The sequence below is a fragment of the Equus quagga genome, chromosome 17 (genome assembly GCF_021613505.1).
Source record: "Equus quagga isolate Etosha38 chromosome 17, UCLA_HA_Equagga_1.0, whole genome shotgun sequence".
In the NCBI taxonomy this organism is placed as follows: Eukaryota; Metazoa; Chordata; class Mammalia; order Perissodactyla; family Equidae; genus Equus; species Equus quagga.
Window position 1 is genome coordinate 10,652,237 of NC_060283.1, and position 23,056 is coordinate 10,675,292.

At 59.7% G+C, this 23,056-nt stretch overlaps 1 protein-coding gene across 5 annotated transcripts in view; it reads left to right on the forward strand.

Moving 5' to 3' along the window:
- Positions 1-23,056, forward strand: part of SYT7 (synaptotagmin 7) — a 60,711-nt gene that overhangs the window by 18,479 nt on the left and 19,176 nt on the right. The window contains exons 2-8 of one of the 5 annotated variants that reach the window (XM_046644613.1): positions 5,146-5,249; positions 9,472-9,551; positions 13,501-13,632; positions 14,532-14,756; positions 17,818-17,910; positions 18,178-18,546; positions 22,697-22,819. In XM_046644613.1, the coding sequence (XP_046500569.1) occupies positions 5,146-5,249; positions 9,472-9,551; positions 13,501-13,632; positions 14,532-14,756; positions 17,818-17,910; positions 18,178-18,546; positions 22,697-22,819 (1,126 nt within the window). The remainder of the gene's footprint in view (positions 1-5,145; positions 5,250-9,471; positions 9,552-13,500; positions 13,633-14,531; positions 14,757-17,817; positions 17,911-18,177; positions 18,547-22,696; positions 22,820-23,056) is intronic. The other 4 variants (XM_046644615.1, XM_046644614.1, XM_046644617.1 and 1 more) reach the window with 4 other exon arrangements.

The following is a 23,056-nucleotide window of genomic DNA, read 5'->3' on the forward strand; positions in this document are numbered from 1 at the left end:
TGGGGGCAGGACATATTAATTCTCACTGGGGAGATTATGGAAGGCTTCCTAGAAGAGGTGCTTTTCATCTGGGTCTAGAAAAATCAAGAATTGTCAGGCAAAGATGGGCATGGAGGAAGAAGGGAGGGGTCATGGGGTGTGTGTGTGTGTGTGTGTGTGTATAAAAGAGAGAGGCTCTCAAACTCTGTCACTGCAGCCTCTCCCATCTCTTCCTCCCATCTTGTTTGGGAGACAAAAGAGATAACATATGCAAGCTTTGAACATTCATCAAATATTTACTGAGCCCCTCCCATGCGTCAGCCTGTCACAGAGGATATCAGAATGAGCAAAGCAGATAAAGCCCCTGCTTTCATGGACCCTGTAGTCTGGTACACAGTAGGTACTTAATAATGGTAGCTTCTATTACTATCATTATTCCTGGAGGCTGGGATTCCTCCTGACTCATTCTTTCAACAAGCATTTATATAGCACCAGCTGTATGCCCAGCTCTGTCCTTGGTGCTGAGAAGACGATGGTGAACACAAGAGTGAGCCCTGCCCTCACAGAGCTGATGTCCTATAAGGGAAGACTCTGTATGGGCATCTTGTCCACCCTCAGAGGTGGGCCGCCTTCTCGGACACACAGGCTTTATCCTGAGAGCCCCTTGGGGGTGGAGGGGTGGCATGGTCAGAAGCACAGGCTCTGGCCACAGGACTCTGCTCGATCCTTATTAATACTGGGCTCTAATCAGCTGACATGCCTGCCACAGGCCTGGGCAGAGGGGCAGTGACATGCCTGAGCCAACACCTCACTCCCAGGACACCCCTGGGATGGGACCCAGGAGGCCTGGCTCTCCTCGCTCCTGGCTCCTCCTGCCTCCCAGGTCTTGCGATGTCATCTGTCTGCCCTTGTCTGTGTCTCCCCCTGGGAACCCCGGATGTCTCCTCTGCCCCTGGATAGGTCGTGGAACTCAGCTCTGTCAAAAGGCTGACTAGAGCTGCAATATTTTCTTTCCCCAATGTTAATATGCTGACGCTAAGGGGACTTGAAACCATGTATGTCATCAGAGGAAGGGTTAGGAGGGCCAGGATGGCTTTGCCTGGAGAAGACTGAGAGGGGACATGAAAGCTGTCGACAAGGATTTGGAGGCCTGTCATGCGGCAGAGGGAGCTGACTTGTTCCCGGCGGCTCTGGAGGGCAAGCTTAGGACCAGGGAGAAAGTTATAGGACGACAGATTCAGCTTGGCGCAAGGCACAGCAGCCCTCCCTAACGATGCCCATCCGTGGAGGGCCTGCCTGCCGCAGAAGTGGCTTCCTGTCACCAACCGGGCTGCCCGGGGCGGGAGGTGTGCGTTGATGGGGCCTGACTCCATGACTTCCAAGGTCCCTTCCAGCCCAAGACACTGTGACTCCATGCTCTGGGAATCATTTCCCTCTGGCTGGCAGGCAAGAATGTGCTTGTACCCCTGGATGGCAGCATCATGTGCTGGCCGAGGACAGCATGTCACTTGTTCACAGTACCAGTGCGATTTGCGATGGCAAGTGTTCGTGTCACCCTGGCTTTCAGGGCTGTCTCAGGGATGCTGGGGGGCCTGGGGGATCTTGGGGAAGAGGGGTCAGGCATCTGGAGGATGATGGCATCTACCCATGCTATGGGGGATCCCAGGGGTCCCACCGGTCCCAACTCTCCTTAGCCACCCGTCCCTTCCTTCACGTGGAATTTTCTGCAAAAGCCCAGGATGAGAAACAGGGAAATAATGCTGCTTTGATGAAGAGGGCCTGAGAGACCACATCCTCATCTACTCAGCATCCACCTCTGTAGCCCCTGAGAAGTTCTTGGGAATCTTAGGGGTTCCACAGAGCACACAAAGCAGAGGGTAGACTCTGAGCCGGACTGCCTAGGTTTGAACACTGGTTTCACCACCTACTAGCTGAATGACCTAGGACAGGGTACCTGACCTCTCTAATCCTCATTTTCCCCATCTGTAAAATGGGGACAGTGAGTAAAATGCTCACCCCACTTGTTGTTGTGAGGACTAAGTTGTTACTCATGTGGGACCCCTAGAACACCTGCCCTTCATCAAAGCAGGGAATGGTCGGCTCTTGCACAGATGAAGGCACTGACATCAGAGAGGTTGAGCGCCTTACCCACGGCCACACAGCTGGCTAGTGGCCAGAATAGGGTCCCAGCCTAGTTCGCCTAGACTCCAAGCCCAGTGCTCCTTCTGCATGCCCACAGAATGATAATTGCTTAGGATGGATGTTCCCTGGGTCTCTGGGGACCGTTCAGAGTGTGCCCACTGGCTTCTGGGATCAATAGCCGCTGTCCTCAGGGGCTCTCCAGCCTACAGCAGGGGTGGAGGAGCAGTTTTTTGAGAAGGACTGTGTTTGGCAAAGAGGGAACTCTGGGGAGGTGACCCCTTGGAGAACTGCCCCATGGCTAAGAGGTGCGTGGAGGAGAGGGCACGTGGAGAGGGCGGGCACTGGGGCAGAGGGGCCCACTTGGGCCTCCAACTCGCCCCCTCTAACACCCCCTCTGGTCCTGCCCCTACCCTGCTCCAAAACCTTCCATGGCCTACAGAACACAACAGGCCCCTCAGCCTGATAGACAAGCCCCTTCCCCATCAGGCCCAACCTCATTCCCAGGCCCTCCGCGCCCCATAACCTGGTCTAGCTCCTCAAACAACATGCCTGACCCTTCCTCCCCCGCCTTGCCTTTGCTCTTGCTCTTCCCTCTGCCCAGAATGTCCTATGTTCTCCTCAGCCCCATCTTCCGGACCACACCAAACATCACCTCCTCAGGGAAGCCTCCCCAGATTGCTCCCTAGTCCAGCTATCACCTCTTCATTTGTGCTCCCAGAGCCGTCTGTTTATGTCTGAGAGCAGACTAACACCGACAGCCCTAATAATAATCCTATCTATCTACTGAGTGCTAACAACAACCCCATAGGCTGGGTCATTATCATCTTCACTCTATAAAGGGGAAAATGGAGACACTGAGTAGTTAAGACACTTGTCCAAGGCCACACAGCTATTAAGAGGCAGAAGCTGTACTCACACTTGGGTCTCTTCTCGGGTATTTTGGAGTCTGAAGCCCCAGGCTGGGTGTCCTGCCACTTGCTAGTTCTGGGGCACTCGACATGCTAAGAAATAATTTGTGCCTGTCCCCTGTGCCTCAGGGTAGGTAGCAGTGGAAGAAAGCTCAGCCTAAGAATGGAATTTATTTTATTTAAAAACAAAGGAACAAAGGAAGGTGTGGGTCACCTGGTTTCTCAACCCACACAGCACCCCCAGCCCCTTCCAGTAGGCCAGGGCAGCTCCTGTGGGGAGCACCGGAGAAAGTGCAGGCCCCGTTCCTGGGAGGCACATTTGTCCATCTCTTAACCACAGGCCTGAGTCTTGGGGCCCTGGTGGTGTGCCCTGTGGCATTTTGGCCATCGCTCTCCCCACTCGTCTTGCCCCCCTCTCCCTTAGAAGTCTGGAGGTTAAAGATGGAGGCCTCCCATCTGGCCTGAGGACTTTGGCAAATGTGGCCCCTCCAGCTTTGCAGAGCTGTGCTCCTCTGCCCCAGGGAGGCAGGAGCAGGACGAGTTCCTTGGTGTCTGCAGGTTGGCCAGGGCAGAGCTCCTGGGTGCTGTGGGTCCTGAGGTTGACAATGAACTGGGTGCAGGAGCATCCTGGCAGCCGAGGCTGTGGACTCGGGATAGGAGGAAGCTCAGCTGGCCTGGCAGGTGGACAGGTGGAGGCCGGGCAAGGAGGGCCTTTTCCCACAGCTGGGAGGCTCGGGAAATTGGAGAGGGAGAGCTGGCACCCGAGTGATCCTAGGGAGAGCAGATAGCGAGCCAGCAAACCAGCAGCTAGCGAAACAGGGTGCTAGAGTGGTGGCAAGAGGGAGCCCCGGGGGCCCTGAGAGCTGGGGCCGGCCACTGAGCCCTCCTCCATGAGGCCCCAGGGCAGAGCAAGAGAGATCGCGATTGCAAAAGCTAAAACTGCAGGAACCAGGACCAGACAGAGATTGTCAACTCTTAATTACTGCCACCACTGGCACTGGAAAGCCCACGCAGGCTCCTCTGTAAATAAACAGCGGCTCCTTGACTTCAGGACGCATCCCGGTGCACACATATTTACAGAGCACGCGGGATCCACACCGTTCTCTCCCGGCTCACTCCCCCACATTGATCATTTCTGGTCAAGTGTTGCCTTCCTTACGTTTGGCTTGGGCTCCTGTTGACAACCCACCTGTCCGAAAGGAGGGAGGAGATTTAATCCACAGTCACAGGAGGAGAAAAGTGAGTTGTTATGTGGCTCGTCCAAAGCCACAGAGGCAGCCAGTGGCAGGATTTGCACAGACGCCTGCGATTTTCCTCCCAGGACAGGTCTGTCGGGGTGCAGGACCCGGAGCTCTTGGAATGGAAACTGCAGGGTAGCTCCTGGGAGCATTTAGGACATTGCAAACACCGTAGGTGGGGCTGGAGCCCATGGGATGGGAGGCCCAGAAGCGAGCTCAGGGGCTAAGGGGTGGGAGGGTGGGGTGTACAGAGGACAGCTGGGTGGACATCCAGCCCAAGGACAGCTGAGCTAAAGGGGGCAAGGGCTGGTCAGGGGGTTCCAGAGATCCCCACTCTGATGACAAATGTGGCTGTTGAGTCTTGGCCAGACCCTCATGGGGCAGATCTGTTCAGAGGGACTGTAGAAATAATAATGACTGTTTGGGCAAATTTAGCTGGAGTTCTGGCTCAGAGTATGTGTGTGGCGCGTGAGTATGGAAGAGTGCTGGGCAGGAAGGCTGTGCAGAAGCCGTGGCTGTCTTAGAGGTACTTGAAGGGCCTGTGAGGCCTGGCTGGGCTAGGGGCACACTGGCCTCTCCCTTTGAGGGTGTCAAGTTTGGGGGATGGTGCGGATCCATGGACTCACACAGGGCCCATGCAGGGAGGGACTGGGAGAAACATCAACCTGCAAGATTCCCCCATTTTATAGATGAGAAAACTGAGGAGGAGAAGAGAAGGGCCTTCCCAAGCTCAGCCGGCAAGGCCGAACTGGGGGCTCAGAGCTCCCAGTGTGGGGGCCAGATGGAAGCAGTGGGATGGTTGTTCTAGGGGGCTCTGGGCTGAGGGAGGGTGGCTGGCCCTAGCCAATGAGGGTCTGACCTGTGCGTGTCCTCCCCAGGGGCACCCACCCGCGATGTCCTGCTGGTCTCTGCCATCATCACCGTCAGCCTTAGCGTCACTGTCGTCCTCTGCGGCCTCTGCCACTGGTGTCAGCGCAAACTGGTGAGGCTCCTGGGGGCCCCGGGGGCAGAGCCTGGCCCTGCACCCCGGCCCCCACCCCCCCGACTATTACAGGCTCGTGAATGCTCTCAAGGGCGTGCGCAGATGACCCACCTGCCCGCGTTGTCAGGCACACTTCCGTGGAAATTCACACCGCACGCGTGCACGCACTCTGCTTGCCTGGGTGTTGGCCCCATATGTACACCCGGAGCCACACACCTAGGGACACATGGGTGGACAGAATAGGTCCCAGAGGCATTCGCATGCTCGTAACTACACGCACACACGCCCCACCTCCTGCAGAACGAACCGCAGGCACACGCGCGCAGAAGGAATCACAGAATCGCCGCCCCTGCAAGCCCGGCGCCGCGCGCCCCCGCCCCTCTGCCCGCCCCCGCCCCCAGGGCTGGGCGTGGCCGAGCTGGGTCTCCCGGCCAATGAGGAGGCGCCGCCCGCCCCGCCCCACCCCCAGCGCCTACACATCCATCGTGGTCTCCGGGTTTGTACAAGCGCAAACGGCTTCTTTTCATTTTTAACGAGGGCTGGGGAATTAACGAGCAGGATTAGGCCATTAATAAGTAACGAGACCGTCAGGAGGGACATTCATCACCCGAGGGCGCGGGGAGGGGAGCTGGGCTGAGCCGCCCGCCCGCCCCGCCCGCAGCTCCGCGGAGCCCCTGCTCATCCCGGTCCTGCCGCCGCAGCCCAGAAGTGCGGCGGGGACTTTGGGGGCAGCCCCAAAGGTGGGCTTGGAGAAGTCCCACGTGTGGGGCCTTTCCCGGGGTTAGGTGAAGAAGGGTCCCTGGCAGGCTCTTTCCATCCCCCAGATTGAGAACGGTGGGAGTGGGGGCAGGGTGCCACACCTGGGAGCTCCATTCTCTCCCTGCCCAGCCACAGAGGGACCTTCAGGACAAGGGGGGAGGGCTGTGGCCGTGAGCACTGGGTAGGTGGGGGCTTCATGCCTCGGTCCTATGGAAGAGAAAGGACAGAGACCCCTGGGGAGGACCCTAGAAGCCATAACCCGGCATGCCTCCTTCAGGAAAGGCAAACTCAGGAATTGGAAGCATGACACTCCATCCTGGGCTATTCAGCTTCAGGCCAGCTCTGGCCCACGTGCAAGTGGGAGTGTGTGCTAGTGTGTGTGTGAGCCGGACGGCTCCTTACACGCAGGTGTGTGGAGCCAGGCTGGCTGCCCTGCATTGTTCCTGGATCTCCGGTGTCTGTGTCTGTCTCAGAATTTCAGGGGCGGTGGAGGAGGGGGCTTGGCCACGTGCCTATGTGTGCCAGTGTCCTCGGAGGCCATGGGAGTGGCTGAGCACGCACTGCAGCCCTGTGCATCTTGTCGCAGGGCCCGTTCAGCTGTCTATTTGTATTTGAAGGCAGGGGAAGGTTGTATGAGAGGGCGCTGCTGGTGACCTTGAGTTGGGGGTCTTTGTGCTGAGTGTGTGGACTTGGAGGGTATGGGGGCAATGTGTCTGTGTCTCTTGGCCCCTGCACGGTGGGATGTCAATCATCGCATCAGATCCCCATGTGAGCTGATGCTTGTGTCTGCCCCACTGTCCTGGCCTCCCCTGGTAAGTGCTGCAGTGTGTGTGTGTGTGTGTGTGTGTGTGTGTGTGTGTGGTGAGAGCCTCGCCCCCGCCCCCACTCACCTGGGGACAAGAGTTCAAAGATGAGAGCTTTTGAGTCAGATAGGGGGCTGTCCTCGAAGGAAGTGCCTTGAGCAGCTGAGACATACAGAACCTTCCAGGGCCCCAGCCCCTCCTCCCAGCCTCCAGCCAGGAGCTTCCCCAGGGGTCCAGACCACAATCTGTCCCTCTCCATTTCCTCCTCTGAGCTTCTGAGACAATGTTACTTTGCCCAGCCCCCCCTAACTCTGCCACTCCCCTCCTCCCCCGACCCACCCCCACCCTCGGGTTCCAGAGGCCAGGGAGCTCCTTGCCCAGGCTATCTCTGTGGTCCGTGGAAGGGGCTTTAAGACGCCCCCTACACAGCTGGTGGGCTCTCCTTGCCTGCCTGTCCCCTTAGCAGCAGTGATGTGCTACCTGACAGCCCAGATCCCGTTTCCAAACATTAATAACTTCTTTAATCTCCAGCTGGCTTTTTCCGGATCAGCCTGGCCAACCCCCTCCCTGATAGGCAGGCTGTTGGTTTGGGGCTCCTTTGGGGCTGCCTGATGTCTCCTGGACCCCGCCTGGGGTTCCTCTTGTTGCCCCTTTATCTCCCCCCTGGCCCCCAAATCAAGTCCTGCCCCAGTCCCTGCCCCCTAGCACCCCAGGCTGGCTGCAGAGTGATAGTTGCAGCCAGAGGGGGAGGCTCTGGGAGCTGTGGAAGGAAGAGGGGCAGGCAGAAGCTCCCAGAAAGCCCTCGGTAAACTAGGTGCTGGGTCTTGGGGAAGGGGCCGCTGAGCAGCCTGGGAGGAGGGTGCTGACCCGGGTCATGTCCCCTGCCAAGAGGAGAAAGCAAGAGGAGAGGGGGTGAGGGGTGGGGATGGGGCCCCCCCTGCCTGCCCCGCTGCCTGAAGTGCTGCAGAACAGGGAGGGTGGGATCCTGCCAGAGGCGCCTGTCCAAGAAGGGCCCTTGGCCACCTGGAGCGTCTGCAGACCCCCAGTCTTCCCAGTCAGAACTGGGTAATGATGGCAGGGATCAGAGATGGAGCTGAGAAGGCAGCTGTTGTGGACCCTGAGGACGCAGCAGCCCTCCTTTTTAGCTCTTCAAGTTCTGGCTCAGAGGCAGCAGCCCAGCTGGACCCGAGGGGGGGCAGGGCGCTAGAGGGACTCTTGCAGTGGTGGGTTTTTGAGAACTGCTGGGTGCCAGGTTCCACACCAAGGACCAGACAGTCCCTGCCATTTCGGGCTCTGTTCCTAGGGGTGGGAGCTGAAGTAAGAAAGGAGAGACTAATATCTGTGATGAGAATTTTGAAGGATGAAGGACCTGGGGCTCATCTGGTGACACAACACCATTTGAGAAAGGAGGCCATGGAGGGCAAGGGACTTGACTAGGGTGACATGGGGAATGTGGGGCACTGCTGGGACCAGGAGCCTGGCACCCCTGAGAGGTGGGGCCACTGGAGGTGGAATGAGGGCCCTGCCCCCACCCTCCACACCCTCCGGGGGAGCTCCGCTGCCACGGCCGGTCTCCCTAAACAGGCAGCTCCCATGCAGCGAAGGGGCTGCAGCTGGCGGGAGCGTCGGGGAACGCGGCTGTGCGGCTTTTATTTTGTCTAGGAAGGATGGAATAATTGACTGTTGTGGCTATGGTGTTGGTGTGCATGACGGGATGTTGGGGAAACGTACGCGTGTGTGTGTGTGTGTGTGTCCCTTCCCACTGGGCTGGGCAGGGGCAAGCCAGTGCCCAGCGGAGAATGGGCTGTGGGGCCAGCCCTGGGCCAGGCGCAGGTCCGTGGCCCATGGGTGCGCGTGAGGACGTTTGGTGGCAGCCAGGAATGTTAATGGTGCCAGGCTCTGCATGAGCTAAATTTAGAAACCCAAACCGAGAAGGTGAATGGTGCTCACCTTCCCGGCAGCAGGCCCCGTTGCCTCTGTATGTCCCCTAGCCGGGGACCTGCTGTACCCACCTCCTCCTGCCCTGCCCCTCCCCCACCTCATGCTGGTGTGGGGAACTCTGGGCGGCTGCCCCCGCCTCAGAGTCAGTGGGCAGCCTCCCTTTCTAAGGCTGCCTTCCTATAGGAGGGTGCTCAGACCCAGCCCTGCCTCCCAGCCCCAGGGCAGGAGGACCCCAGGGAGCCCCCAGACAGTGATGGACACAGCCCCAGACAGGACCGGGCATGGGGCCCTCTCCTCGCCCCCGCCCCTCGTGTCACTGGCCGCTGCCAATCTTGCCCTGCAGGATGCCACCCCCACCATCTGGGGGCGGTGACGTGGCCAGCGTGACGTGGCCAGGCTCCTGAGAGCTGTCTGCTCATGGCAGAGGGAGATGTGTTTCTGGGAGCCGGGCCAGAGCCCCAGGAGACAGGTGGAAAGGAGGGGCCCCATCCCTGGGGGTCAGGGATGAGGTGCAGGTCGGGGTGAGCCCCATGGGTGTGCGTGAGAGAGCCGATATCCGTAGGGCTGGTACCCCACAGGGGTGAAATCTTCACATGTTGGCCCCAGACCTTGTTGCCAAGCCTGGGCTCCCATCTACTCCTGTCCTCCGGGCCGGTTCTGGGGAGGCAGGGAGGGTGCAGCCATGTCTTCCGGGAGTGACCCTGGCGCTGTCTCCACAGGGCAAACGCTACAAGAACTCCTTGGAGACCGTGGGCACGCCAGACTCAGGGCGTGGGCGCAGTGAAAAGAAGGCCATCAAGTAGGTGCCAGGCTTCAAGTTTGGGGTGGGGACACGCAAGCCGCCCAAGTGGGAGGAGCCCCTTGGCCGCACACATATTCAGGTTCCCCCTTACTCTCAGCACCTCAGGGGGCCTCCAGGGCTCCACCTTTTCTGCCAGTGCCCTCCAGATCCTCACGACGTTCCAGGACCCCCAGTCCCCTTTTCCGGCTGCTCTCACTCCCAGCACTGTCTTTCTCCACCCTGGTCGCTGACTTCTCCATCCAACCCGCATATCACACACACTGTTTCCAGCCCCTGGGCTGGGGAGCCGCTCTCCAGGGGGCTCAAGCTCTTTTTCTCAGACCCCACCAATGTTCTGAGGGTGACCTGGAAGGGGGGGCAGACCCCTGTGCAGAGCTACTCAGAGGATGGGGAGCGATGGGGAGAGACTCTTCCCTCGCCATCACTTCTGATCCCCCTTGCGGTCCCCTCTGCGGGTCTTGCTGCCTCTGACTTGCCTGGGTTCCCTTGTTTTGCTCTGAGCGCCCTCTTCAGGTAGGCAGGTCTGCTTTCCACTGCAGACCACCTTGGCCAGCCCGTTGCTGTGGGTTGCTGGGAGACACCAGGGCAAGCCCCCCTGCCCCACTGGGTTGGGGGCCCTGGGAAGTGGGGGCTCTGTGCCCTCTGCCCAGTGGCCCTGGCCCGTTCCTCTCTGCTGGGCACAGGCCTTCGCTGGAGGCTGTCAGGCCGAGGTAGGGCTGGGTGTCCCTCCAATTCAGCCTGCCAGGGCTGAACCTGCCAGCCAGGGTGCCCTGCCCAAGCGGAGCCTCCCCGGGCCATCCCTCCCTTCAATTCGGGGCCCCTGCCCACCTCCCCACCCCTCCCACTGTCTAGTCCCCCTTACCCCTCTCCTTGTGTATCTTTCTCCCTTTCTCTCTTCCTCCTTCCCTTCTTCCTCTCCCTGCTCCTGAGGGCTGCCTCCCTGCCCCTCCTGGCCCCCTCCTCTTTTTTCATCTCTGGCTCTGACCCTGTTTTGGGCCTTCACAGAAGCTGCGGGTGTGTGTCTGGCAGGGGGCGGGTAAGTGGAGGGGTGGGCCAGGCCGAGGCCGGGGGCGAGGAGGAGGCTCGGAAGGAGGCCACCGGGAGCCTTTGAAGCTGGGTTTGATTGCGCACTCTCCAGTCTTCAAAGCGGAGAGCTGACAGGTCTCAGGGGCCGTCGCAGAGCCCGGGCCCCAGGCTTTCTGAAGGCGGGAGGAACCACGTGGGGGGAGCGCGGGGCCGGCCCAGCCCAGCGCCTGGGCCGCCTCCAGGCCAGGCCTCTAACTGAGTTTGTAGCCATGGTGTGGGCCAGATGACCATAACCTTCCTGGAAAGGGGTGTGCGTGTCCTGGATGGTCCTGGAAAGGGCCACGAGAGGAGGCGGGATTCCAGCAAGAGGAGAGGGCGGACAGGAGAGGGGGCAGCGGGCTCTGCAGGCTGCAACTGCGCCCCTGAGGGCTCTCTGAGACAACGTGGGGCGACAGCGGGCCGTGCCCCACCTCCCTGCTGAGCCTCTCCCCCCAACAACCCTGCTGAGCTGCAGACCCTCTGCCCCAGGGCAAGGAAGCCACCATTCCCATCTACAGCCCCCAGGGTCCTAGGCCTTCGCCTCCTGCCGGGGCTGAAGCCAGCGGAGTGGCAGGAAGCAGGGCTTTGCCCCTGCACAGTCACCCCGTGGCCTTAGGACCTCCTCCAAAGGGATCATCTTATCAAGGATTCTGGGAAGCTGCGTTCTTCAGCAGGGCTTCCCAAACTGTGTTCCTCGGAGTACTCATGCCCCACAAACGATTAATAGTTATTCTGTGACCAACTAAGTTTGGGAAACACTGCACACCATATCGCCCTCTGGAGACACTGATATTCATTGACACATTAAAGGCTCTGATAAGTCCTGCAGTCAAGGAACTAGCGTTTCACAAACTTATTTAATTAAAGATCCTTTTTCCCAGTACCACAGCAGACAACCTGAGGGACCTTGGAGCTCCTTGGAACACAGGGTGGGAGACCAGCCTAGCAGTGATAACCCTGGTGGATCTTTCTCTCCAGGACCTAGGGTGGATAGCCCTCAATTTTGGAGACCAGGATGGGGTAAGGGGAGGGCGGCCTTCCAGTTGCTCCGTCTCTCTGTTACATGGGGGGAGGGGGACCAAAGGATATCGCTGGTAAGAATAGGGTCTTCTGTGGAGGGAGCCTCCCCAGGGAGGGGCCTGCTTCCTGCCCCCAGCCCCCACTGCCCCTGTGAGCTGGCTCAGGGCTTTGGCTTTTGAACCCTGTGCACAGAGTCTCCTGGGAGACATGTCCAAGGGGCCTTCTGGACAGACAGAGACTCTGTCCACACCAGGGAGGCCCAAGGAGGCCATGCCCACCGTCGGGCCAGGGCTACCATCTCCTCTGGGCCCTTGGTGGCAGCTCAGCTTCTCTCTTTCTCTCCTTTGTTCCTGAGTCTGAGGTTGAAAACCAAGGTCAAGGGCACACTCTTAAGGGGAGAGAAGCAGGTGCTCCAAGAACATGTTCGTTCAATGGTCAGGGGGCGTGCCTCCCTCACAGTGCCCTTCCCCCAATAGGGCCCTCACCTTGGCCTTGAGCAGTGGCACAGCCTCAGCACATGCCGGCCCCATTCTCAACACTCCTCCTTGGAGCCCCTTTTCCTTAGCTACATTCCTGAGGGCTCAGGCATGGCTCCCTTCCAGAATGTTCCTTTGGCCTTGGAGCTGCCTCTCCTTTCCCTGTGCTCTCAGGTCTCCTCCTGGGGGTCCCAGGAGCCTGACAAGCTGGTGGAGCCCCTCGCCCTCAGCTCCCAGGCTTTCCAGGCCATGCCTTCTGGGGGCTGAGGCTTCTGCCACCTGCCCCCCATGGAAGTCCCCACATTCTCGGTGCTTCTGGCGTATCTGCTTCTTCGGTGGGTCATGTCACAGAGCAGGAGGGGATGGGGAGACTGGAGGAGACTCCCCCAGCAGCTCCACCTTGGAAAGGGAGACGGGCACAGCAAGAGGCTGCCCCATCCGGCAGGCCAGAGGAATGCCGAGGGCCCGAGGCTGAGGCTGCCCAGCATCCCCCCAAGGGAAGGGCAGGCCTGTGCCTCCATGAGGCCTCAGAACAGAGAACCCGAAGGGCCCCTGGTGACCCTGGTCACACTTTCAGCAAGGGCGGAGACCTGGAGACACTTCCCCTTTCTGGGGGTGACCCAACCACCACGTTTACAATGAGTGGAGACGGTGTCCAGTCCAGCTGAGATCCCACTAATCTCATGGGAAGGCTGCATCCCAGCTCTCCTGAAGTGGGGACAGCAGAGGAGGCCGGGGGACCTCAGGACAAAGGGAGGAGGAGAAAGGCAAGCAGGGAGCCAGGCCTGCCCTAGGAGCGGCTCAGCGGAGGTGATGAAAGAGGGGAGAACCTAGGATCTTCCAGAACTGGGGTCTCCACCCCACCGTGAGAGATCAGACGGCTAACGGTGACAGCCAACCTTCTGGTGTGACAGTCAGGGACACTGAGGCCAGGAGAGGTGGAGCCCAGCAAGCGGGCAGCAGGGTCTGACCCACCTTTCAGCTTTTTCCAGCCAGAAACCAGCCCCCTCTCCTCCTCCCACTCCCCACGCCATCTCACCCCTGGCCTGGTCCCAGCCCTCTCTCCCCTCCTCTCTCACCATCTTTCTCTCTCCCACCAGCTTCCTGGGTGCGAGGCTCCCGTCTGCCCGCCTGCGGCTCGCCTCCTCTCTGCCCGGCTTCTCCGAGCCCTCGAGTGTGTGCGCGTGGGTGTGCGTGTGCGTGTGCTGGGCCCCGGCTGCCCTGCCACCCGCCTCTCTTCCTCCCGCAGGAGCCGACCCGGCCGGCCCTGCTCTCCATGTGCCCGGCACCCCCTCGGGCCCGGTCTCCTCTGCCCCCTCAGGACTTGAAGTTCTTGTTTCTTCTTGTATCTTCCTGTTTTCTCCCCTCTCTCTCTGCCCCTCCAGCGATCTAGACAGAGACTTTTGGAATAACAATGAGAGCACAGTGCAGCAGAAATGGAGCTCCTACCCTCCCAAGGAATTTATTCTAAACATTTCACCCTACGCCCCTTATGGCGACCCACGACTGTCCCTCAAGTGAGTGACTTTACCTGGTTTGATCATATGTATTGAGTATCTGCGCACGCCCTCCTCCCCCTTCCCGGCCCCTCACTTCTCCTCCTGCTCCTCTCCCCCCACGTCCCCACCCACGCACCCCATGGGCAGGCTGACCATGGAGACGAGCAACCCCTCCTGCCCCACCCTGGCCTGCCTGCCCCTCTCCTGTCCCCTCCCCCAGGGCCAGCCACGCAGGAGAGCCCCCTCCGCAGCCACACCCAGCCCCCCCCCCAGCTGGTCCCACCCCCCTCTGTGCAGTCAGGATGGGGTTGCCCGTTTTTTGGTCCCTCCCTCCGGTGTGGCTCGCTTTTTCCTCCCTGCTGTGCGCTGCTGCCCTGGCTGCTCGGTGGTGGTGGTCGGTGGTCGGTGGTCGTGGAGGTGGTGGCGGTGATGGCGGTGATAGTGGTGGTGAACTCTGACTAACACGGCTTTCTCTCTCTCCCTGCCTGGGGGCCTCCTGGCCTGGACAGCCCGCTCTTCCTCCGTCGCTAACCCTTCGTTGTCCTGTGGGATAGAGTTGGAGGTGGCTGCCCTCCCCCAACCCCCGCCGCCCCTGCCCTAGGCGGTGGGGAGGGGCGCCCCCTCCGTTGTTGTGGTGCGTTGTTCTCCGACCCCTGAGCCCGCCCGGTCCCCCTCTCTCCTCTCTGCAGGCTCCGCTGTTAACCCATTTGCCGTGCTGATGTCTCTCTCTCTCTCTCTGTCTGTCTCTTGTCCGTCTGTCTCTCTCCTCCTCCTCTCTCTCTGTCTCTTTCTTCCTTTTATCTGTCATTGTTTTTCCTCCTCTTCCACCCCCCCCACCCCCACGTGTGGCCTGCCCTCTCTCCCCCACCGCCACCCCCGGTGCCCCTCTGGCCCGGCTGCCTCGTGCCTGCCTCCAGTGGCACCCTCCTGTCGGGCGCCAAAGTGGCCGCCGCAGCGGGGCTGGCGGTGGAGCGGGAAGGCCGGCTGGGGGAGAAGCCGGCGCCGGCGCCGCCACCCGGAGAGGACGCCTTGAGAAGCGGCGGGGCTGCCCCCAGCGAGCCGGGCAGCGGTGGCAAGGCGGGGAGAGGCCGCTGGCGGACGGTGCAGAGCCACCTGGCCGCAGGGAAGCTCAACTTGTCCAAGTGAGTGATGGCCCCATGGCCACCGGAGCCATGAGCTCAGGCCTGCCCCCACCAGGGTGGACAGCGGGACCCCTGGCATGCCCGCTGCTGCCCCCAGAGGTGCCGTCCTCGGCCCCTGGCTCATTCCATCCCTTCACGAGACTCCCATCGTCCTTGCCATCGGACACTTCTAACAGTCATGCAGTGTCGCACCTCAGCCTCCGGCTGCTGCCCCCATCAGTCTCTTTCTTTGCCAGTGACCAGGTCATTCCATTTTCTGCCACCAGGGCAGCTTCATTTCAGTCCTTGGGTCATCCCATCCTCTTTGATTGGCCGTCCCATCTCAGCCGTGAGGTCATCCCTCCGTGGGCAGCAGGCCTGTGGTTCTTCAGCCATTGGACCATCCCATCCTTGGGGAGCCGGCCCACTCAGCCTGTGTTTTATGCCACTCATCGGACACTGGGCCTTACCTCTTACAGCCAGCAGATGGCTCTAGACCCAGAGGTTGAGCCATTCCATATTTGACCATCAGGTGACTCCATTGGTGTGTCCCAGTCTTGCTTGCACCATAGCACCATCTGTTATGCAGGCCCACCATGAGCAGCCGGGCTGTCCCCATTGATTCATCCTCATCCCAGCCATCCCCATTGGCTGTCCCAGTCTTGGTCAGCGAGCTATCCCACTGTCAGCTGTTGGGATTATGTGTTCTTGGCGGTTGGGTTGTTGAACCCCAGCTAGCTTCTCTTCTCTGACTAGGGTGGTCTGGACATCAGACAGGACTGTTTCCTTTTCAATAGCTATCTGAGCTTGCCAGACAGACAGTCAGCCCCTCTCTTGAGCCATGGATGTAGGGTTAAGCCCCTATTCTCGGCAGATAGTATGTTTCCCACTCCCCACCCCTACCCCTGGCATGGGGCAGCCTTTCTCATCTTGGCTTTTAGAACCTTTTAGAACCTTCCATTTCCCCACAGCTGAGCTCTTCCAGGCTCTAAATCCTTTGAACTATGACCATTCTCACCCATTGGGACGTAGGTTCCGTTTTCAGCTTTTAGAACTGCCTCGTTCCCAGCTAATGGGGCGGCCTCTCACTTAGAAGGCTGACAGCCCTGACCCCTTCTTAGCTGTTGGGCTGTCCCCTTGTCTCAACTCAGGGCACTCCTGGCTCTTCTCAGATGGCCCCTGGTTCTCACCATTGGGACCACTGAGGGCCACTGCGCTGACACCTCATTGCCTGTTGGCCTAAGGGAACACAGGCCAGTTTCTTCCTTGACATCAGGCCTCAGGAGGGACCCAGAGGGAAGCCCCCATACCCCATCAGAGAGCCAGGCCCAGCGCCCCACCTGCCCCCAGCTGCTCCGGCCACAGACTCCAGGCTGGCTGAGGCCTCCATGCCATCCACTGGCTCCAGGCCTGGAGGAACCAATTTTAGTTTCCTGTGACTGAGAGGTTGTAAATTGGACTAATTTGGGATGTGATAGGAAACCAAAATGAGGTCAGCAAAGAGGAGGCGGCCCCACAAGTGCTGTCCTCCTCCTGCCTCTCCTGCCCTCCGGGAGCTGTGGGCTTAGCTGGCCGGCCAGGCCTAAACCTGCCACTGGTGGTAGCCCTGATTCCAAGCCCGAGCCCGGCAAGGCTGCTGCCCCCTCTGAGACCCCAGTGAAAGCCACGTTTTGCTTTTCTTTCTCTCTCTCTTTCTTTCTCTTATTCTCTCTTTACTATTCTCTGACTTTCTTTGGCTCTCTCTCCTCTCTTTCTTTCTCTCTCTCAGCCCACAGGGGCAGCTAACTGTTGTCCTTTGGTTCCCAGGGTAGGCTCAGGGGGTGAGCAGAGCTGAGGTCTGGCTGCAGTGGTGAAAGTGGCTCCAAGGGCCCTGGGACGCCTCCCCGTAGCCCTAGATCAGGAATGGGCAAGCTTTCTCTTTAAAGGGCCAGTTGAGAAGTATTTAGGCTTTATAAGTCACATAGCCTCTTTTACAACCAGTCAACCCTGCTGTTGTAGTCCCAAAGCAGCCATAGACAGGATGTAAATGAATGACTGTGTGGCTGCGTTCCAATAAAACTTTATTGACAAAAGCAAGTGGCAGGCCGGATTTGGCCCACAGGCTATAGTTTGCCCACGCCTGCCCTAGGCCACGGGATTGGGAGATGCAGGGGACGGGCAGAGGAGGAAGAGGCTGCGACTTCCGAGGCTCTGGCCCTGCCTGGACTGAAATCTCTGGCCAGGGGATAAAGCAGGCAGGTTGTCTGGGGGAGGCCAGGAGTCTCTACTCCTTCTGCCTCCATCTCCTGACACGTTTGCAACTACCACTGGCATGAGGAGACTGAGTGATGCCACACATCCCTGGGCCCAACCTTATTAGGTCCTCGTGGCAACCCCCCAATGGAGGCAGCTCAGGGGTTATTCTTTTACCCCCATTTTACAGATGAAGAAACCAAGAGGTGGCCTCCCTTTTCCGAAGTCCCAGTTAGGAAGCGGCAGAGACGAGCTTTGAACCTGGGTCCCTCTGACCTCACACCACCTCTGTTCAGCCACATCCTTTTTCCTCTCTGTCCCTGCCCCCATTCCCAGCACTTTTCAGAGATGCTGGCGGACCCATGAGGCAGGTGCCCCCTTGCAAATGCATAGAGGAGAGGAAAGTTGCCCTGTTTTCCATCAGAATTGTGGCAAAGAGGCCAGACAAGTGGCTACAGGAGCTCCCACCTCATCTGCTCCTTTCCTGGGTCCTCTCCTCAGACTGGGAGTCATTCCCAAGATACCAGGAAAAGACACTGAACCTCAGAAACAGGGAAATCTGGGAGGAGGGCAAAGATCTGCCCCAGAGCCCGAATCCTAAGGCAGCCCTGGCCGCAGGGCCGAGGTCTGGGAGCCCGAGGACCCTCCTTGGACAAAATGTAGGAAGTGCTGACTTCCCCCGACTCACCAAGCATTACTAGGCCAGCTCTGCACTGGGCTGGATTTCCTCGTGTCTCCAAAGGCTAGTAGTACTTAGAACACAGAGGCAGCCTTTGCTGGGGTCCCCCGGCGAGACAGCAGGAGGAGGTGGCAGCAGGTCCCTCCACCCCCTCCCATCCCAACACGACAGGCAGCCGCAGGGCCCTGGGACCGCCTTCACCACGCAGCCTCCACAGCTCCTGAGGCCCACTCAGAGCAGCAGAGAGGTCGGCTCAGACAGCAGGTATTTGGGCCCAGGCTGAGCCCAGGCCAGAGGGTGGGCTGGGCAGGGCCGACCTGGGGGCCTCAGGGTGGGCGCAGGGCTTTGTGGCCTCCCGGGTGAGGTGATGGCAGCGACGGCAGCGGCGACATCTCCCATGGAGGCCTGGCGAGGTCCAGCAGAGCGCGCCCTCCACGGGGGCCTCCTAGTCCTGGCCCTGGGCTTCCTGCTCCTCCACTGTGATCCCTTCACCTGCTTCTCCTTTCTCTCCTCTCCTCCACCCACCCCAAGTTTCGAGGACTCCACCCTGTCCACGGCCACTACCCTTGAGTCTATCCCCAGCTCCACGGGAGAGCCGAAATGCCAGCGACCCCGCACCCTGATGCGGCAACAGAGCCTGCAGCAGCCGCTGAGCCAACACCAGCGGGGCCGGCAGCCCAGCCAGCCCACCACCAGCCAGAGCCTGGGCCAGCTGCAGGCCCACACGGGCTCGGCGCCTGGTGCCAACTCCCGGGCCTATGGCCGGGGCCAGGCTCGGCAGGGCGCCTCGGCCGGCTCCAAGTACCGGGCGGCCGGGGGCCGCAGCCGCTCCAACCCGGGCAGCTGGGACCACGTGGTGGGGCAGATTCGAAACCGAGGCTTGGACATGAAATCCTTCCTGTAAGTCCCCCCCCCCCCGGAGCGGCCCAGCCCCCCACCTCCCCGACCCAGCCTCTTTCCCCCACATCTCCTTGAGAGCAGCTGTCCTGCTCATGGTCCTTCATCTCCACGGCAGGGTGCCTAGCAGACTTGGCCGCCCCCCATCCCCAGCCTCTTGTGGCTCGTGGCTTGTGCCTAAAGCCCCCCAGGGAAGGCTTCGTATCTGAGCCACCCCTCTGAGGACCCCAACCCCCCTTGGTACCTTTGGGGCTCAGACAAGGTCCCCCCTAAAAGTCAGTGGAGACACTGGAGGTTGCTGCTGCGGTGCCCAGATCTGTCTGCTCTTTCCGGCTAGTCCCAGGCTGCTCCTGGCCACCCTGCCAGCCTCGCCCTCTGCTCCCTGTGCTCCTGTGACCTCTCTCCTCCCCTGCTCCTGTCCAAACCTAGTCTTCTTTTGCTCCATCTCCCAGGCCCTGCCTCCTCCTCTCCAGTTCACTTCTCTGTAACCCGACTCTGCTCGCCTTCCTGCCCCCACTTCCTCCCTCCCTCTCACTTCCGCTGTCCCTGCCATCGGCCCTGTCCTCTGCCTCTCCGACCTTCCATAGCCACCTGTCCTCCAGCTCCCGCCCTGGCTCCCGTCACGACCCATCCCCAGAGGACAAAACGTTGGATGTTCCCCCAAAGCTTTAGAAAATGTCGTTTCCAAGTCAGAGCCTTCTTTCTCGGGTACAGGTCTGAGAAATAACAACACGCCATCGATGTCTAACCTCAGCCATTCCCCCCCTCCCCGGCTGTGTGTTCCCACCCCTTGTTGATAGGGGCCCCACCCAGGGTGCCCTCTCCCTGGCATCCCTCTGGCCCTCTGCACTCACTCTCAGAGCCCAGGGCAGGCCTGGGCTTTGGTCCCTGACATCTCCCACCTCCTCCGGCCTAACATGACCTTCCTTCCAGGCTCTGGGGATTATTCCTCTCGCCCAGGTCTTCCCTGGGAGCACTTTTCACGGAGCAGGAGACCAGCACACTAAGCCTGGGAGAGGAGACAGGGAGGGGGACGGGGAAGGCCAAGGTCAAGGCCCAGCTCATTGGCAAGATACAAGGATTCTACAGGCATGCAAGTCCCTCGGAGCATCCTGCCTCTCCTCTGGCTGAGACCCCAGCCCGAGCTTCCAGGGTGGACAGGAGTGCTGCCCCTGGGAGAGGCACTCTGACAGCTTCCCACACATGTCCAAGTGGGCTGTGGCCCTGGCCCAGCAGGACATGCCACCTGTGACTCTACTTGGCAAATCTGGCAGTGCATTCTGGACTCTTCCCCACCCAGGGACCCTCATGGATCCACCTGGATGCCTGCATGAGACAAGATGCCCACCAGAGCCTTCTGACTTCCAAGTGGTGGTTTGTTTTGGGACAGATTCCATGGCACTGGTGTGGATTCGGAGAGTGGAAGGAAGTGGTTCTGCTGTGGCTTGAACAGAACTGAGGACCAGCCGGGCCCCTGCTCCGCTCTGTTCCTCCTGACCTCCGGCTGCTCTTTGCACAGCCATCACCCTGCCTCCTCTTCTAGCAGCCGTCACACTGGCGCAGGGGCGGTCCTCACACTCTGGGAAGAAAGGAGCCAGCTTTGTGAAAGCCCCTGTGCACCAACTCTTCTCTGCCCACCGCCACCCTCGTCAGCCAGGATTGGATGAGCAGTGGTCCCTTGCCAGCATCCTTTGCCAGCATCCTTTGTCCACGCTGCTTCTGCCCACTTTGGTGCCCCTCACTTGCCAGCCACCTCCAGAGCTCACCCTACCCACTACCTCCTCCGCCTGTAGCTCCTCACTGCAGGGGTCGGCAAACTTTTTCTGTAAAGGGCCAGATTATAAATATTTTAGGCTCTGCAGGACACATGTGGTCTCGATCGCATTTAAAAATGTACAAACCATTCTTAGCTTGTGGGCTGTGCAAAAACAGGCCACCAGCTGTAGTTTCCCGACCCCTGACCCCCGCCTTCGGTTTAGCTGGCATGCTTCTGAGGCCCTTCTCTTGCCCCAAAAGCTGGTGGCCCAGGTAGAGGGTCAAGGTGGGGGGGGCTAGACAGCCCCCCCCCCCAAGATCCCACCCCATCTTGCCGGGAGGGAGGCTTTGCTCCTGCTGAAAGGGTGTCCCCCCCCGACACCACCAGCTTCACCCCAAATCTCCCCCTCTTGCCATTGTGGCCTGCCATGCCAGAGAGAATGACAAATTGGGAAATTATGCAGAGGAGCCCTTTGTTTTTAAGAAGAACCAAAGGAATATCTGAAAAATGCATTAACCGGGAAAAACATGTTGTTTTCGCTGGGTTCGCCTTCCCCCAGCTCAACCAGCTCCCAGGCAGCCAAATGGAATTTTACCAACTCGATGGCAGCACCGGTGGGCAGAGAACAAAGAAAATGTGGATTTGTCCTGAGTGAAGTGGGGAGTTTTCCCCCAAAAGTTAGATGCCAGTGCAAGCGTCAGCCTGGAGTGACTGCGCCCGGGACAAAGATACAAAGAGAAGACAGTGCGGCCACTTAGCTTTCTCCCCTCCCTCGGACCCCACTGCCCTCTCCCATTTTCTAAGACCCCTGCGTCCCCACTGCTCCCCTCAGACGCCATTTCTCACCTGCTAGAGTTCCTTTTTTTCTTTCTTTTTTTCTTTTTTGCTGAGGAAGATTATCCCTGTGCTAACATCTGTGCCAGTCTTCTCTATTTTGTATGTGGGTTGCTGCCACAGCATGGCTTGATGAGAGGTGTGTAGGTCCATGCCTGGGATCCGAACCTGTGTACGCCAGGCCACTGAAGCAGAGCACATGAACTTAACCACTACACCACCAAGCTGGCCCCTAAAGGTCCTTTTTTGACAGCCTCTCTGGGAAATAGCCATAGCTAGCTGTTCCTCTCTAAACTTTGCCCTCCTGGGTGATGGTTGAAGTTGCAGACTTCTGGAACATTCCGTCAGGCTTACCATCTTTCCCTTGGCCCTTCTTGAGTCATGCCTTCATGCCTGCCCCATCCAAGAATCCCTGTCCCTTTGTTTGGATGAGAGAACCAACGCTGGATGAGCTCCACGAAACATCCAGAAAATGCCCACAAACTCAGGTGGTTTTGAGGGGTAGCAGGTCACTTTTCATCCCTGGAAAATGCAGTTGTCCAGCGGTTCTCTGAGAAGGCTCCATTCTAAAGATGTCACAGCTGGACCTCCGGCCCCACACTGCTGCCCACACGTCAGCTCCGAGGGGTTCTCGCCTTCTCCTTGTCTGCCTCGACTGCCCAGCCTCCTCCACACTGTCCTCGCTGTGCACACAGGCTCCCTCGAGTCCTTCCGGGACTTCTCCAGACCTTGCCAAGTTTCTGCACTTTCTCTCTCTCCACCTTTGTTTTTTGGTGTCTTCTGGACGACTTCCCCAAGGAAAGGCCCCTGGACTGGACCCACAAACCTTGGTGGTGGTTCCCTGGGTGTCTGGGAAGGGGGACACAGGAGAAGGCCCACGATGGCCACATGCCGTGTGCCTAAAGGGACTTCCATTCTTCTCTGAAGGGCTGTGAGGCCAGGGACTGGGGGAGGGAGCTCCTAAGACCCCTCCTGGCATCAAGGACATCTGGCTGACCATGAGCGAGACATGTCTTTACGAGGGGCTTCCAGAAGCCTGGGCGCGGTGCCCACTGGATTTCCAAACTTTCCAAGAACCTCCCAAACCTACCTGCACAGTCGCAAGATGGTGACACAGCCCCACCCTCTTCTCCCGGGGGCCCGGATGGTGGGAAGGGAGATGAATTAGCTTTAGAAATCCGCCGTGTCCCAGGGCCTGTGTTCTGCTCTCCCCCTCAGCCTTCCCCGTGTGTCTCCTCGGAACGGTCCCATCCACATGCCATCTCAGCAGGCCTCTGCCCAGCCCTGGCCCGTTTCTCTCCAGAGAATCTTGCTCTGGCCCCAGGCGAGCTGGACCTCAGGCCGTGGATGCCTCCCCTCCATCCCCTCCCTCCCCGCCTCCACCCTGCTCTGCTCTCCAACTGTTGACAGTGCTGAAGTTTGTTTTCTCTCCTGCAGGGCCAGTTTCTTACGCTTGTTTCTTCTCTCTCTTTGTCTCTGTCTCTCTCTCCTTCCCCTCCCTGCCCCCGCCTGTGGGGCCTCCTCGTGTCACCCCGGCTGGTGGGCTGCCCCCACCCCGGGCAGGGAAGGCCGGATGGTGGTGCTATCCTTGGTCTTAGGGCTTTCGGAACAGGATGACTTTGCCAATATCCCTGACCTGCAAAACCCAGGAACCCAGCAGAACCAGAACGCTCAGGGGGACAAGAGGTACGAGCACAGGCGAGGGCCTGCGGCGGCGGCAACGGCAGAAAAGGAGGCGCGGAGGGGCCACCTGCCTCCACTGGCCCGGCTGCTGGACGAGGTGGCGGCGCCTTCAGCGGATGCTGAGCGGGAGGACAGCCCCTCCCCAGCCGGTGCCCTCACACACGCCACCCCGGTGGTGTCCCCCGGGTCTGAGGCCATGCGGCCGTCCTGGGACCATTCTGGATCAAGCCTGCTCCCCGG